Consider the following 15,092-nt stretch of genomic DNA (forward strand, 5'->3'; position numbering starts at 1 on the left):
TATCTGGAAATTACATAAAGGCATTGAAGCTTTGTTGCTGGTGGTTTCAGACAAGTCAGTGGGTGCCCTGTATTTGTAATTACATCGTGAATATTCATGACTGAGGAAAACAAATCTGTTATTCTTCTTCCGATTGTAGCAACCAGATGAACTTGGTGAATGGGGTGTGTGGTGAGAAGGACATCAAAGAGGCCAGCAGGCTCCTGATCCGTAAACTCTACCTGCTGATGCAAAACCTTGGCCCCCTTCCCAACGACATTACCCTGACCATGAAACTCCACTACTACAACGAGGGTAGGTGGAGGACAGTGCGTGCTGGGGGGGGAAAATTCCCTTCCCTTCAGTTTCTGTGCTAATTATGATCCCCTGTAAAGTAGGTAAAGTATAGAAAGGTGAAATGGTGTAAGCTGTTAAGTGAGAACAGTAAGAAATGGTGTAAAGCACAGTAAAGCCTTCTGACACACAGGGATGGCAGAAGCTTTTTTAGAAGGGGTTGAACATCTGTGTAAGAAGCACAGGCAGGCCATGTGAAAGATGTGCTTCTCCTGCACAGGTTTTGTGTTTGGTTTTTTAAGGAACAGGCATCCTGCGTTTGCCAGGTTCTGCTCCAGAAAGTTGAGCACATTAATGGTATCTCAGTGTCCTAAAGTTGTTATTTCTTTGAGCTCCCTGATAATATTTGCTGAGCTCATTTTTTCCTTTGCATTCTCTCACTTCTTCCTGAAAAAAAAAAAAAACAACCCCAGAATATTTTTAGTAGTTGATGTTGTTACTTGGGGCTGATATACACTTGTTCTTTACAAATCAGATGAAGGAGGGATGGAACTTGATTTCTCTGACATCAGTGGGTTCTTTCTCCCTGTGCAGTAACTCCCAAAGATTACCAGCCCCCGGGCTTTAAGGAGGATGGCAGCCCCGGTGACCTCTTTTTTGATGGCGAACCTGTCAACCTGAGAGTAGGGTCAGTCTCCACTGGCTTCCACCTCATGAAAATGAGAGTGACAACTGAAAAGAAAAGAATGGGGACAGCTGGAAGCAACCTAATCCAGAAGAATGGACCTACTGAGATCTCCCATCAAGGGTTAGACTGTGATGAAGAGGAAGAGGAGGGGAACACAAAGGTATAGAAACAGCTCTGTTCTGTTCTTGCTGGAGGAATGGAGTTTATCCAGCAAAACTCTGCTACAAACCATTTTCTCAGAATCCTAGTTTAATAAGGGTTTCAGTTTGTGTAGGGCAGCAGCGCTGTGGCAGATTGGACACTGAGCCTGGAATTCTGTAGACATAAGGGAATTTCACTCCATACCCACTGACCTACTGACTCCAGTATGTTCTTTCTCCCAGAAGAGGGCAGTGATTCTACAGAGAGACACAGCACATGTGTGTGCACACAGACAACATGTGTGTGCACACAGACAACATGTGTGTGCACACACGCACGCATTTATACACAGACACGCACAAAATGGAGAAAATTGCAGAGTTTTGCATTTCCACTTGGTGTTTCTCAGGACTAAGCTATGTTCCACTGTGCAGTTAGGTGGGATTCTCTCCACTTACCTCTTACTTTCAGCCATCTCAAATTATACGCTGCGTCTAATGTCTCTAGGCCCCCCTCTGCGCTGAGTGGAGGAGGAGGCATCTTCAGCAGGAAATTCAGAAAATTCAGGGTTGTTCAGCCTGGAGAAGAAAAGGCTCCAGGGGAGACGTTATGGCAGCTTTGCAGTGTCTGAAGGGGCTCCAGGAAAGCTGGGGAGGGACTTTTTACAGGGATGTAGAGTGGCAGGACGAGGGGCAGTGGTTTTAAACTGAAAGAAGGGAGATTGAGATGAGATCTAAGGAAGAACTTGTTTGGTGTGAGGGTGGTGAGAGCCTGGCCCAGGTTGCCCCGAGAAGCTGTGGCTGCCCCATCCCTGGAGGGGTTCAAGGGCAGGTTGGAGGGGGCTTGGAGCAACCTGGTGTGGTGGGAGGTGTCCCTGCCCAGGGCAGGGGGTGGGACTGGATGGTCTTTAAGGTCCCTTCCAACCCAGACCGTTCCATGATCCTATGATAATTTCCTTAGACACCAAGGTAGACTGGAATGAACGGTCCTGTAGTGCTGCCTCTCCAAACTGACAGAGAAGGACTGAGCTACCTGGGCTGGTAGCTCAGACTTGACAATTTAATTTTAGGTGATCGGTGCCAGGGAATAAACTCCATCAGAACTAACTCCTGAAGACTGGAAGCCATTTAGGTTGGAATTCCATCTTTTCTGAAAAAAATTCTTTCTTGAAGGACCTGTAGGTTTGGGAGAAGAAAGGCCTGGACACTGAGGAGCTGTGAAAGTATCATCCCGATTAGAGCTGGGTTTATGGATTTACCATTTGGGCATGTTTTTTAGGTTAAGCTATTAAGACAAAGCATCATTTGCTTTACAGAATCACCCTGTACCTGTCAGAGCAGATTCAAGTGAGCACGGAGAGGGGAAAAGTGACACCCATCCAGGCTGGAAAACGGAAGCATCTTCTTTTTACCTTCAAGATACAGGTAAATGCCTGGTTTCAAAACTGAAGGAGCTTTTGTTTGTGATTATACCCGAGCATAATATTTAGATTTTCTCACTTGCTGTGAAATGGATGAGCAGAGTTTGTCAGGCTGTTTGAATTTTATGTCAGATCGGATTGAACTATAAGGAAGGGCCTGTTGTATATGCTTGGTTTGTTAACAGAAACATTCAATTTTTTATCAATTTCTTTCCACCTCTTTATCTCAGCAGTTTTTTTCAGATATGGAGGAAATGCACAGTTCATCAATACTGCATGACTTTATCTACATTTTCACCAAGGCTCTTTTCCTTTAGCTGTTATAGTTTGATTTTGCTAATGACTTCCATATGTGAAAACATACATGAAAATACACAACAGCCTTTTCTTGCACTTCACTCCACCCGGCTTCTGCTATACCATGCTGTATTTGACCTTTGAGGCTCTCAGATATAGCCTGTGGAACAATACCATCTAGTGACAAAATGGTAAATAGCATTCCTGAGATCCAGTGGCAGTGGAATAAAGAGGCTTGTCTGCCTGGGAAGTCACCTTTTCAGGTCTTTCTCCTGCAGATTCTTGGATGACTAATAAGGGGTGAGCTCATACTGCCACCTTTTCCACTCTGGGGATATTAACAGGCTCTTCCTCCTCAAACCAGTTGCCTGGTTTCATGAAACTGAGGTGCTTTGGGACCCCCCCATCAAATTTTATTGAAACTGTCTAATAAGGTCAATAGTTATTAGTCAAGGGACAGCCCCTCCTTCCCCATATACACCTGAATAGAGTATATGCAGGCAAAAGCTTTGTTTTCTTAGGAAACCAAGTTAAAACAGAGTTTAAGTATTGATAGTAGATGTGTTGCATGTTCAGGTGACGCTTTATTCTGAAATCCCTGTTTCCGGGAATAAACTGCCGGAGTCTGGCACTGCCAAAGGTTACACGATTTCAGGTCAGGCATGGGGTTTTGCTACAGTGGCTCAGTCAGGCTTCTGGATGGTTTTTTTTTCTATTAAATTTAGGGTTTTAACTTCAGAGCTAATTTTGATCTGATGTTTGGATTGTAGGTGGAGAGAAGATGACAGGGATAAAGGAGACAGGCAGGATGTATTGCTCAAGGGCATCTCAAAAGGTGAGCAAATTTCAGTGGCTCTAAGGTATGCTGGGGAAGGTGGAAATCATTGCCACGGAACATTATCTCATCCAGGATGACACAAGATTTAACCAACATTAGAGGATTTCTTGTGTGGTATCAAAATACATAGAAGCTACAAAGTTTTAGGCATTGGGATATAAGCATAAAGGAAGAAACTTTCCATGGTCAGCTTATTTCATCCCTCCAGTATACGAGTTTTGTACTGTTCTCTGGATTTGCCACTAGTGAATTACACACGTGGACTAAACCTATCAGTGCCCCAACCAGGCTGCTGTGCCTGTGTGTGTCTTTGGATTAAGGTTCTGAAATCACCGCCCTGTGTTAGTTTGAGGGATGTGTTTGTCTGTTTCCTGACACGGTCTTCCCCTCTCCTTTCTTGCTTCCAGACTATCCTTACGTGTGAGTCACAGGTACTTACTGAATCCTCTCCCTTTTTGGCCACCTTTCTAGGATGGGAATAATGATCCCCTGGAGGTGCTGATCTCTTTCTCATTGGGTGTGTGGGCAACCTAAAGAACTAGGATAGACCAGACATGTAATTTTAGATAAATAAAGCTATGCGAAATGAATTCCATCCTGAAGGCTGCCCAGGCCAAACCCTGAGTCAGAATCAGAACTCGAATTCATGGGCTTGTGCAGAGGTTTTGTCAGTGACAGGGCAAATCTCTGAACACCACCAGAGTCGCCACTTGATCCTCCTCCCATTCAAATGAGTTGAAAATCGTGTGAGCTGAGTGTTCAGAAATTGAATCGTTACAGGGTAAGTTAATGAGAGGAGGAAATTGCTACTAAAATTTTCCCCGCCTCTGTTGAAAAGAATCCCGGGGTGTCTAACCCAGACAGCAACTGGAGACTACAACTTAACGTGTCATTCAAAAGGCATCTGTGAAGTATTTGCCTTGACTCTGGGTCTCAGAAGTGAACTTCTGTGCATAGGCTGGTATTTTTCAAACTTTAACCACATTTTTTTTTGGTGTCACATCCTCCAGTTTCCTTCTGATCATTGTTTATTCTGTCGTCTGTGTGAAAACAGGAGCCTTTTTTGTTTGTAACTCGTGGTTGTCCTACTGATTCATGCTCTGACATTCTTTCGGGTCTGTCACGATTGTAAGCAGAGCACCAGACTCCTCTCTCTGCAGCATGTGAATGTCATTAGAACACGGTAGCAATAGTGAGAGTGTCTGAAGGTGGTGGAAACAGCATTAGTTGCTGAAAAATGGAAGAGTCACTTTATCCATTGACCGCTTCCAAAGACTTAAAAAAACCCAGCATCCCTGCCTGGTAGATTCTGCATGGCAGAGGGGGTTTTTTCATGTCTTCTTTGATACTGTTTTTTAAGCCACCATAGCTTAGAAGCTGACTAATATTTCAGTCAGTTTAGGGAAAAACAAAGTCAAGTCACTAGTTAAAAAGTGCAGATCATTGTTGTAAAGCCAGGGCTAATAAAAATCTGACACTATTTTCCATATGAGAGGGACTTTCCCTGCTTTTCTGAGGGAAGTGGTTAAGACAAGTGACCATTGTGTATTCCACTTGAATCAGGAAGCCGAGCTGGGGAGTGAAGTTCGTCTTAAAAAATGAGGACAAGCTTGGGTGGCTGGGAATTCTGAGTTAGGTATTATCTAACAGGGTCAAGTACAGGTAAGATGAGTAGGAGTAGCCCTGTTGGGGTGTGAGTGCAAACACCTTGTTGCTATCCACATACAGTACAGTCCAGCAACAGCATTTTCTAACTGCCAGGAGTGTTTGGAGAAGCTCTCTGCTTTAAGGAGCTGTAAGAGTCCCCAGAGTTAATTGCTTTTTCCTGGATTTTTAATTTTAATTGGTGTGTGAGGGGCCTTGGGGAACAACCCAGCCTGGGCCACAGAGGTGTGATTTTTGGGGGGCCTTTAGACTTGCAGTGCTGGTGCGTGATTTTGTGTGTTGGGTTTCCACCAGAAGAAGATCCCCTTGAATGAGCTGACGGAGTCATTGCTCACCAGCACTGCCCTTAAGGGAGTGGAGTGGGAAAAACTGGCCAGTGAGGAACAGGCAAAGAGGGTCCTGGAGGGAGATCTGCCCTTCTGTTCAGCTCTTTGTGGAGCAGCACCTCAGGGGCTTGCGCTTAAAGGTGCTCTCTGTCTAGTTAAACATTTGGGCCAACATTCTCAGAACTAACTAAAATGATTTGGAGTGTCCCAGAATTTGATGTCTGTACAAGGATTTGATATTCAAGAGGTGCTGAGTTCAAAAATGTGGTACCTGCAGTCACAAGTTGCTTTTGGAAATGTGGACGAGCCCATTCCTGTTCCTCCGCTGAAGTGAACTGCTTTATTCTTTCTGGTTCCTTAGTTATCAAAAATAAAAACTGGGCTGTTGGAACTGAATTTATTGGTCGTTATCTTCCTGACCTATAGCTCTTCAGGAAACCCAGGAATGAAAGTATTAAAGGCTTATTTTTATCTACTCGACATGGGAGAGGCGAAGGATGCCCATCTGCCAGAAGAGGAGCAGCTATTCCTGCCCCAGTTAGAGCTGTAACTGGCCTTTGGTGATGGCCACGGAGAGTCTCTGACAGAGGCCTTTTCAGATTGGAGAAAAATTTACATGTACTCAACCGGCTCGTTATCTGCAATCTCATGATTGATGATACTTAGGATCAAATGAGAGATTGCCCTTTCCCAGCAAAGCATCTCTGTACTTAATCATCTGGAGTTAGACACCAGCATGTCAATGAGCCTACCTCTGCTGACTTCGGGAGAGTTCTGCTGATTGCATCACCCACGGATTTGGCCCACTGTGCTGTCTTTATGCATCTTCCTACTTTCCACTGGCACTCTAGAGTTGGGAAGAGTTGGGTAAAATGGGGAATTGCTGCCCATTGGTTTAGCTTATAGAAATCTGCTGATGAGAATGAGGTCCTGCACTGAGCTTAAGGTAACTTCCTGAATTCTTTAACATACTCGTTTCTCCTTCTGTGAGTTCTTTAATATCCCTGTCCTGCAAACTGAATTTACTAAGCTTTGTCCTCATGTAAGCAAACATGTAGCAGTGGAATGAGTCTGGAATGAAACAGAACTAGAAGATGAGTAAAATCTGACCATGTGGACGCCTCTGCAGACTTTTTATCTCCCATCAGGAAGCTGTGGGCTGCAGTTCTGGGGTGGTCCTTAGAGCAGAGGCTCAGTGCAGGGTGAAGCAGGCGTGCAGAGAGCCCCGCATGGCCCCCGACCCAGCCTGCCCCAGGGCTGGGAATGGCGTGGCCGTATCAACGCAGCACAAGCCAGTTCTGCCTCCCAAGGGGCTGGCTTCGTTAGCGAGCGCCAGGCGCTGCTGCTGCTGCTGGACTGGCCACACTTGTGCTACGGGAGCACTGTGGGACATGAGGGAGCGTGTTGACACTTGGCCTTGTGTGGACATCATCGGTTTGGATCGGTGGTAGCTCAGGGGTCCCTGCGCTGGGATTCTCTGCCTGCTGTAGGCATGTTCCTGCCATGCGGAATAGCTCTCTCAACTGGAGCTGTCTGGAAATTAGATGTCTAGGGAGAGCTTCATACCTAAATCAGTGCTGGTTTGGACCTCAGAGGACAGCCTGTCTAGCCTCCAGCTGCTGCTCCCATGCAGAAGACTTGGCTACCTGGCCCTGTCCTGCTTCTCCAAGGGACTGTGTCAGCGATGGAGGCTGGTGTGAACAGTCTTTCAGTGATGACACACTATGGGCAATATCTGCTGCGTTTGCCAGTGATCAGTGTTCTGTTGGTGCCCAGGGCCACGGTCATCCTGATCCGTGTGCCTTTGCTGAGCTTCCGTGAGGTAAACAGCTCCTGCCTGAAAGTGAAGGTCAGCGCAAGTGGATCCAATTGCAGAACAACAGCTTGGAGATCAAGACCTTTGTTGTCTGATTTTTCCCAGGCAAGCCACTTTTAAAATTGCCATGACAGAAAACAGTTGAAGGGTGAAGCCTGCCATTTGCAGAGCTATAGGATAGCATTTTTCTGTGGCAATGTCATTATCTTGAACTTTTGCAGAAAAGAGAAAAAAAACAAAGAAACCAAAAAAAAAAAAAAAAAAAAGAAAGGTTTATCTCTAACTGTCTATCAAGAGTGCAGTATCTGATGAGAAGTTCCCAGAACATTTTCTCCTCCAAACCAGCTGAGGCTACACAGACCCAAACAATGAAGAGAGAAAGATTCAGAGATGAGGTTGCCTCTCTCCTTCCTGTGAGCTCAGGCCATTCTGGGAGGAGTGAGACAGGGAGGTCAGGAAATTCCTGGCTTCTCTCAATTCACGTCAGATCCTTAGCTGTATCTTGGGGCCATTCATCCCTTGCATGAGTTATCCCTGTCTAGTGCGCAGGAAGCAGTTTCCGAGTGATCTCTTGGTTTGGAGGTGAGGCTCATCACCCCGCAGATCCGGGGAGATTTAACCCTTGCACCCTCAGATTCCCTGACAGCCACCCCAGGGACACCCGCAGGAAGCCGTGGAGCTTCTGCGCTGGCTGCCTTTACATGTGTCCATACCATCCGTGCTAGCAACCAGAGCCTCGAGAGAAATCTGCATAAATTAAGGTTGGACAGCTCTAATGTCCCACGAGGGACTAAGCTGGGCAGCAGCCGAGTAGGCAGAAGGAGTGTCCATCGCCTCTCGCCTCCTCCGTGACAGAGCTGTGATTTTACAGGAGGAAGGCTAACCGTTTCGGGAGACGTAATTGTGACCTTGCAGTTGGAATGGCCAGCACAGCAGCACCACAGTGTGACTGAGGGCCCTGGAAGAGGTTACAAGGAGAGGGACTAATAAATTCTTTTTGGTTTGGTATTTCTGATTAATTTTTTTTTTTTTTTTACACTCTGGAAAAATCTGTGCATTGGTCCTTTAAATGCTACAGGAGACATGAGGGACAGAGTAGGCCTGTGAGACTTCCAGTTTGTGAAAAAGAAATTGCGTTGAATGTCAGAGACTTTCACAGTGAGCTATGGAAAAGGAAGAGGGCTAGTGGTAGTCAGTGATGTGTTGGCATGGCTTCCTGGGCAGAACAATGTGGCAAGTTTCCACAGAAGCACCACAGTGAGTGTCTTTCATTCTTCCACCTGCATAAATTGGCTTTCATGCGAACCAGCGTGAGTCTCCTCCACGTGTACCGATGAGAATCAGGATTAATTCCACTGATGTCAGTGCAGTCGCTTTACTGGAAACTGATAGGAGACCAGTGCTGAGCCCTACGATGAACGTTTAACCACTGTGCTGCCTTCACAGAGTCACTGAGGTCAGAGGGACAGTTGAAGAAGGTCATGTCCAACCTACCTGCTCAAAGCAGGATGAAGTGGAGCAGGTTTCTCAGGAGCCTGTCCAGTCAGGTGTTGACTATCTCCAAGGATGAAGACTCCACAACCTCTCTGGACAACTTGTGCCAGTATTTGATGGTCCTCACAGTTAAAAAAAAAAGTTTGTCCTCATGTTTAAATTTGCTGTATTTAGGTTTGTGTCTGTTTCCTCTTGTCCTTTCACTGAACACCACAATGTAACTTGTGAATCTTGGCTTTTGCTGTGCCGGGAGAGCATGGAGCAGCCAACTGTCAGGGAATAGATGGGAATTCTTTGCCTTCAAGCTGAGATCTGAATCTCTGGTCACCAGGGATGCCTCAGGTCTTAGGAGATCAATTTAAAGAGTCACTGGCGTGATTTTTGGAAGTGGCAAGAGTTTGCTGTGCTATTGAGTCCATGGTAGATGCAACTGAAATCACAGGATACATCAGGCACTGGCTCTCTCTGAGTAAAGTTTCCTGAGGATGACAGATGTCTCCAGACACCTGAGGATCGTCGTGCCTTATCTCAGCAGTTGAGTCTTGTATCTCAGTCCCTATGCTTCTGGCTCACTTGATGGAACTGGACTTCTTTTGACATTAATGTGCTTCTGAATTTGTCAGGATAGTTACAAGGTACCAAACTGAACATTCCATGTCCCTGACAAAGGGAACTCTTCTGAGGGCATAAAATTTGCCAAGTGCCAAGCCTCAGCATGGGGCAGGCCAGGGACAAAGAGGGACACAGCCGAATGCTCTTGTGCAATTTTAGCTTTTCTACATAAGGATGCCTTGGGAAGCAAAACACATGTCAGGAGAGCTGTAAATTTGCTTCAATTTATGCTGGGAATTTTTGGCCGGAATACGTGGGGACACTGGGGATTGAAAACTGCAGAGCACAAAACTAGGTCCTGATTTTGTCTATCTAAGAATAGCAGTGTGGCTGTGGTCTGCTCTTTCTGTTTCATCCACCAGTCTGCCTTGGGAAGGCTTTAATCTGAGTCTAATCTATTTTTAGCCTGATATCTTCTCCAGACAATGTGCAGCTGTCCTGTTAGTTTTATGCCAGAAATTAGTAACACTTGTATGATTCACAAGTTAGCTGTATTTTTACAGAAAAATTCGGCCGTGAGACACTACTTTTTTACATGTAGTGCAGTGTTGTAAAACTGGAGATTCAGACTCACTGTATGCTCATGGCATGACATAGATCCAGACCTACACCTCAGACGTCAGGAGGTCATGGGTCTGTTCCTGTCTTGGCTGCTTGGTCTGGACTTGTCCCACTGTCCTGGTGTCACCATGGTCCCTTCGCAGGACAAGCGCGCGAGGGTCCAGGCCTTGTACTGCATGCTTGTACAGCACCTGGCTCATCAGTGAGCTGAGGGCCTGGAGTGGTTGTGTAAGACAAAAACCCAATATTCCTACAGCACAAGCTCTCCCATCAGTTATTCTCAGTCAGGCATCCCAGTACATGGGAAAAATTAGAATTAATCAACTTCTGTAGGCTTTGATTGTATGTTTAGTCAATGGGAGGGATTTCCTGCTTTTCACCACACCGTTTAAGAGGTTTACTTTCTGGTTACAGTCAAATAAACATAAGTAGGATCCGACTTAATCCCATTTAGGGCAATGTTTCTGGGGAAGAAGCTTGAGTGTTTGGTTAAGGATGGGACGTGGAAGTTGGACTTGGGGTCTGTTCCTGGCTCTGAGCTCCTACATGAACTTGTAGCTGGGCAGGGGCAGGATGGGACACGTTGGCTTCGGCAAAATACCTCACACAGTTGACATCTTATTCCTTCAATAGATGAATAGTGCCTGTCTAGAGCTCTTGATGGCTTGCATAGATGTTTTTATCCTTCTCATCTCATCTCAGGTTCCTGTTAGGTGGTCACGCTGCCTGGGGTCAAAGGGAGGAAAAGTGTGGGAGAGTTGCAGTGGACTCTGGGTGAGCTCGTTGTGGCTGTTTCTGCTGCCTCAAAAGTATCCCAGCCCTGCTGAACATTTAGGAAGGAATAGCAAAGGGGGAGGAAACTTTACTGAGTAGTTGCCTGTGCTGCAGAAGATCCATTCCTCAACAGAGGAAGTCAAAGCCCCAGCTCTAGCTGATGCTCTCGTTATGTGGTTGAGGCTAAAACAGAAGTGGAGCTGCCTCATTCAGGTGACTGGGGGCGGGAGACTGGGGGGTGGTGGCTTTGCTTCCCTGCGTGGCCAGTGGGACAGGGTACAAACCCTGCAGCTGTGTCAGCACTGCAGAGATTTTGGATGGAGTGTTTTCCCCCTCTGGGCCTTTGACTTCAAAAAAGGAAGCAGACAGGTTAAAACGATGCCAGGGAGAGGAAAGTAAATAACTGCCTAAAATGCCAGTTTGAGCAGCTGGATATCAGGTCAGGAGCTGTAACACAGAGATCCACTCATCGCTCTTTCCTCAAGCAAATACGCCTTGGGCAGCGTTGGGAGTTTTGTCAGCCTGAGCGTGCAGGATAAAGGAGAACCTGCCCATCCCACTTTGGCAGATTCTTGTTTTCTCTGTTTTTATGGAGAGGAAATTGTACTTTCTGCATTAAGCAATATTGTGTTGCTCATAATGAAGAGGAGGGGAGAGGGGAGGAAAAACAATTTGAAACATGATAGGCAAAGTGCGGTTGCTTCAAATTATTTTGCTGTTAATCCATAATCAGAGTTATTTCACACATTAGAAAGCCCATTGCTATGTAGAGATTACTGAAGCCTCGTACCAAGGTCAGACAGAAAGAAAGCCTTGATGACGTGAGTGGGGAATTCTATAATGACCACATCTTGTAATCTGGAGACCTTGTGCTTGTCTCCAGGATGCATTCTGGAATAGCTCTTTATTAACTCCTTATGTTTATCCTGCTTCAGTTATGGAATTCATCATGTTTTATGGTGAAACTGGAGTAAAGTACTCATGTCTTGGAGCAGGATCTCAGTTAGTCTTATTTTCCATCTTCATTCACCTTATTTTCATCCAAGCTAACTTTCTTTTGGATCCTAAGTTGAAGCAGTGTGCCGTTGTGGTGTGTCCCTTCAGCTGGGTTCCAGGGAGAGCAGGAGAGGTTACATTACCAGACTGTGTGCTTTGTCCCTTCTGGGTGGGCGACATCACACGTTACTCTCTGCAGCTCCAGATTATTATTGTGAAAATCCAAATATGTTACAAGATAACAAGAAGAAATGAGTTTGTTGCTGGCACAGCCAAGACTTCAACTGTTGTTCTGGCTGTCCCTCTCTGTGGTCTGTCTGAATTGCCTGTAACATTGACCCACTTCTATTCTAACATACATTTATCCTTGGTTATTAACCTTTTGGTTTGTAGGCCCCTGAGTATTTTTGAGGGAGGTTTATGTCTCTCTAGAGGGAAGTTAAGCCCTCTTGGAAAAAAAAAAGCTGGCTTTGCTGTGCTATATTTCGCAGACTCACAGGTAGTCTTCAAAGTCTGAGATTGACCAACTTGTGTTGAATTTCCCTGATGTACAAGTAGAGGTACTGGATGTCTCCTCCTGACAGGCCATTTCCAGTCACCACAAATTTGAAATGTGCCCCCCTTCTTTTGCATACTTTAATGATTATCTGAGCTTGGTGAAAAAGGCTATGCCCTATAAACTAGTATATTTCTCCAAGGACTCCTTGCTCCTTGTATTTTCTGTCAGCGATTGGGAGATGGGTGTTGTTCCTCGTGCCACCAACTCCATTCTCTGTCCCTGAAGCTGAACCTGTTGCTTTCACAAATCTTACAGTCCCAATTCCACCCAGTATTCCTATTTTGATTTCTTGCCTAATTGCTTTTCTGGAGAACAGGATCATGCTGAACTAACCCAGGAGGATCCAAGCAAACACGGTGTAGTTTTGGAAGCTGTGTTTCTTGACTTGTCTAGCAGGAGCCTGCACCGTGAGAATGATCACTGTTTCTGATGGTTCTTACAGATAAGCTGCCTGAACCTTGCGTTTAGCCAGGAAGAGGTAATAGGACCCAAGAAGAAAAGGAAGGTCAGTGAACCAGAGAAGCTGCTTCTGGAAGGCAGGAAGTGATGTTCATTCTGACACACAATACATTTTGGAAGGTGTGACTTTGCGTTGTCATCTGACTAGTAAAGGCCTTTTACTGCCTTGCAATATTTAACCCTTCCCCATACTGCCTGTATTTCTGCATGTTTATGTGTCTAGTGCAAACTTGGGATTGCCAAGAGACAGCAAGCGCCATAATTGTCATGACAATGTTGACCAACAGCACTTGTTTGATGTTCTAAAGTTGAGGATTTGTGATTCCACATGTGTGGTGTCTGTGTGCTTCTCTCCGTCTCTCTCACCCCCCTCCACCCCCACTCCCTGGCTAAAGCTCCTTCTCTGTGGCTGGGCTGTCCTGCACCAATATGTCATCAATATCTGATGGCACTGTTTCAAGAAGAACTCTCTGAGGTACCAACACCAGCAAGCAACAAGTCTCATGATTCACTAGATTGTGCTTAACTTCATCCTATCTACTGTTTCCGGAGCATAGATTTTTTTTTTTTTTTAGAAGGGTTTTTATCTATATGCAATACAGAGATAAAGTAATCTGTACACATTTTCTGCTGGTGCTGAATTTTTTTTTTTCTGACTCTGCAAGTAGTGTTGCTATGACTATATTATCAGCTTATTTCTAAAACAGCAACCCACCATGTGCAAAGTGGCTTAGGCAGTTGTTCGATATAAATTGTGTTGAAATACACCGCATTTAAAGCCTAACTTTAATACAGGTACCTTGTGGTTGCAAATAGAGGTAAGGAGAACAACAGCAACAGTCAGCGTCCCTTGGAGCAAAGGTGCTGTGCTTTGTGTCATGTAGGTTGCCTGGCAAGCTCTCTGTTGAGACCTGATGGCTGCTGTTGGAGTAGGAGGAGCAAAATGGTCTTAATTGGTCTTAGACATTTAAAAAAAAGGTGTTCGGAAAACAACCTTTGCATTTCTTTATGCACATCACAAAAGAGATGCTGAAATAAGCAGCAGTGAAGAAGGGAATGTGGTGCATCCCAACGTCATGCTGGTTGCCTGGAGCGTTGGGATCTTACGGCGGTGGGGAAATAAAAGCACTGGAGCACAACAGAGTAATGCCCTCAGCAGTGCAGCAGCACCCCTGAGGTTTCAGCTACACAGCAAAGGTATTCCAGGACAGGACTTGCAGAGCAGCAGTGGGTTTGGATGCAAGGTGCTTCTTCATGGTGTACGTCAGACAGCTCTGTAGAAAGCAGTGAGGATCACTTGGCAAGTGTCTGACCCGTAGCGTCGAGGGCATCTGATTGAAGGCCCTGGGCCACCAGTGCTATCGCTGGACACACCGAGTTCCCTATCACCACGAATGTGGTGATGTCTTCTGCTGTGGCAGTGCCTGAGGCTGGCATTGGGGATCTTCCTCACTGCTGCAACAGTGACTGGATGAAGGGTGTGGATTGATGCACCTCTCATGCTCTTACTGCAGTTGGCCATCTGAAAGAGCTGGAATCCAGCCTAGAACTGGCCGAGCAGACAGAGATGATGCTGCAGTGGAACAGCCCTGGGTGTTTGGTCAACCTCCTTCTCCAGGTCGCTGAGAAATGCCCTGCCATCCTAGTGCTGATACCCCAGCTTGTCCTTACTCGGCCCAAAGCAGACAGAGTGCTGCTTGTCCCTGAGCCTGCAGCAGTATCTGGCAGCTTTTGTGGCTTGGTGCCTATTTCACAAAACTTGTAGAACATGAGAGTTCTTCATTTTATCCTCACTTTTAGTCCTGTGTTCTCATTTTTGCACCTGTGGCCTAATAAGCCAGTTTGTTCACATGCCAGAGCAAACCAGAAATCTTCCTTCTGCCCAGATTTTGTAACTATACTTGCTCACATGCCTGCACATCCACGGGAGGCCGGCGTTCTTCACGGGACAGCTACAGCTCAGGACCTGCCTTGACCTGAAAGCTCTGCCCTGGCACCTCTAGACTGCCTGGCTTTCTTATTCCTTCAGCCCACTGGCTCCTGCCTGCGCCCAGAACCTTGTGCCTTGTGCATATAGGAGAAAGGCATCTGTGTCTGTGGTTGTGGCTACTCAAATAAGTTCATCTTTCTCCTACACACATGATACCAGGAGGCCTGGGGACATGTCAACTCG

General features: G+C 46.0%; 1 protein-coding gene across 1 annotated transcript in view; it reads left to right on the forward strand.

Moving 5' to 3' along the window:
• Window positions 1–13,460, forward strand: part of HORMAD2 (HORMA domain containing 2) — a 31,944-nt gene extending 18,484 nt beyond the window's left edge. The window contains exons 10-14 of the mRNA XM_014942241.1: window positions 140–294; window positions 868–1,121; window positions 2,418–2,526; window positions 3,590–3,654; window positions 12,903–13,460. Coding sequence (XP_014797727.1) covers window positions 140–294; window positions 868–1,121; window positions 2,418–2,526; window positions 3,590–3,654; window positions 12,903–13,007 — 688 coding nt within the window. The 3' untranslated portion in view covers window positions 13,008–13,460. The remainder of the gene's footprint in view (window positions 1–139; window positions 295–867; window positions 1,122–2,417; window positions 2,527–3,589; window positions 3,655–12,902) is intronic.
• The last annotated feature ends 1,632 nt before the right edge of the window (window positions 13,461–15,092 follow it).

This window comes from Calidris pugnax, unplaced genomic scaffold (genome assembly GCF_001431845.1).
Source record: "Calidris pugnax isolate Ruff unplaced genomic scaffold, ASM143184v1 scaffold7, whole genome shotgun sequence".
NCBI lineage: Eukaryota > Metazoa > Chordata > Aves > Charadriiformes > Scolopacidae > Calidris > Calidris pugnax.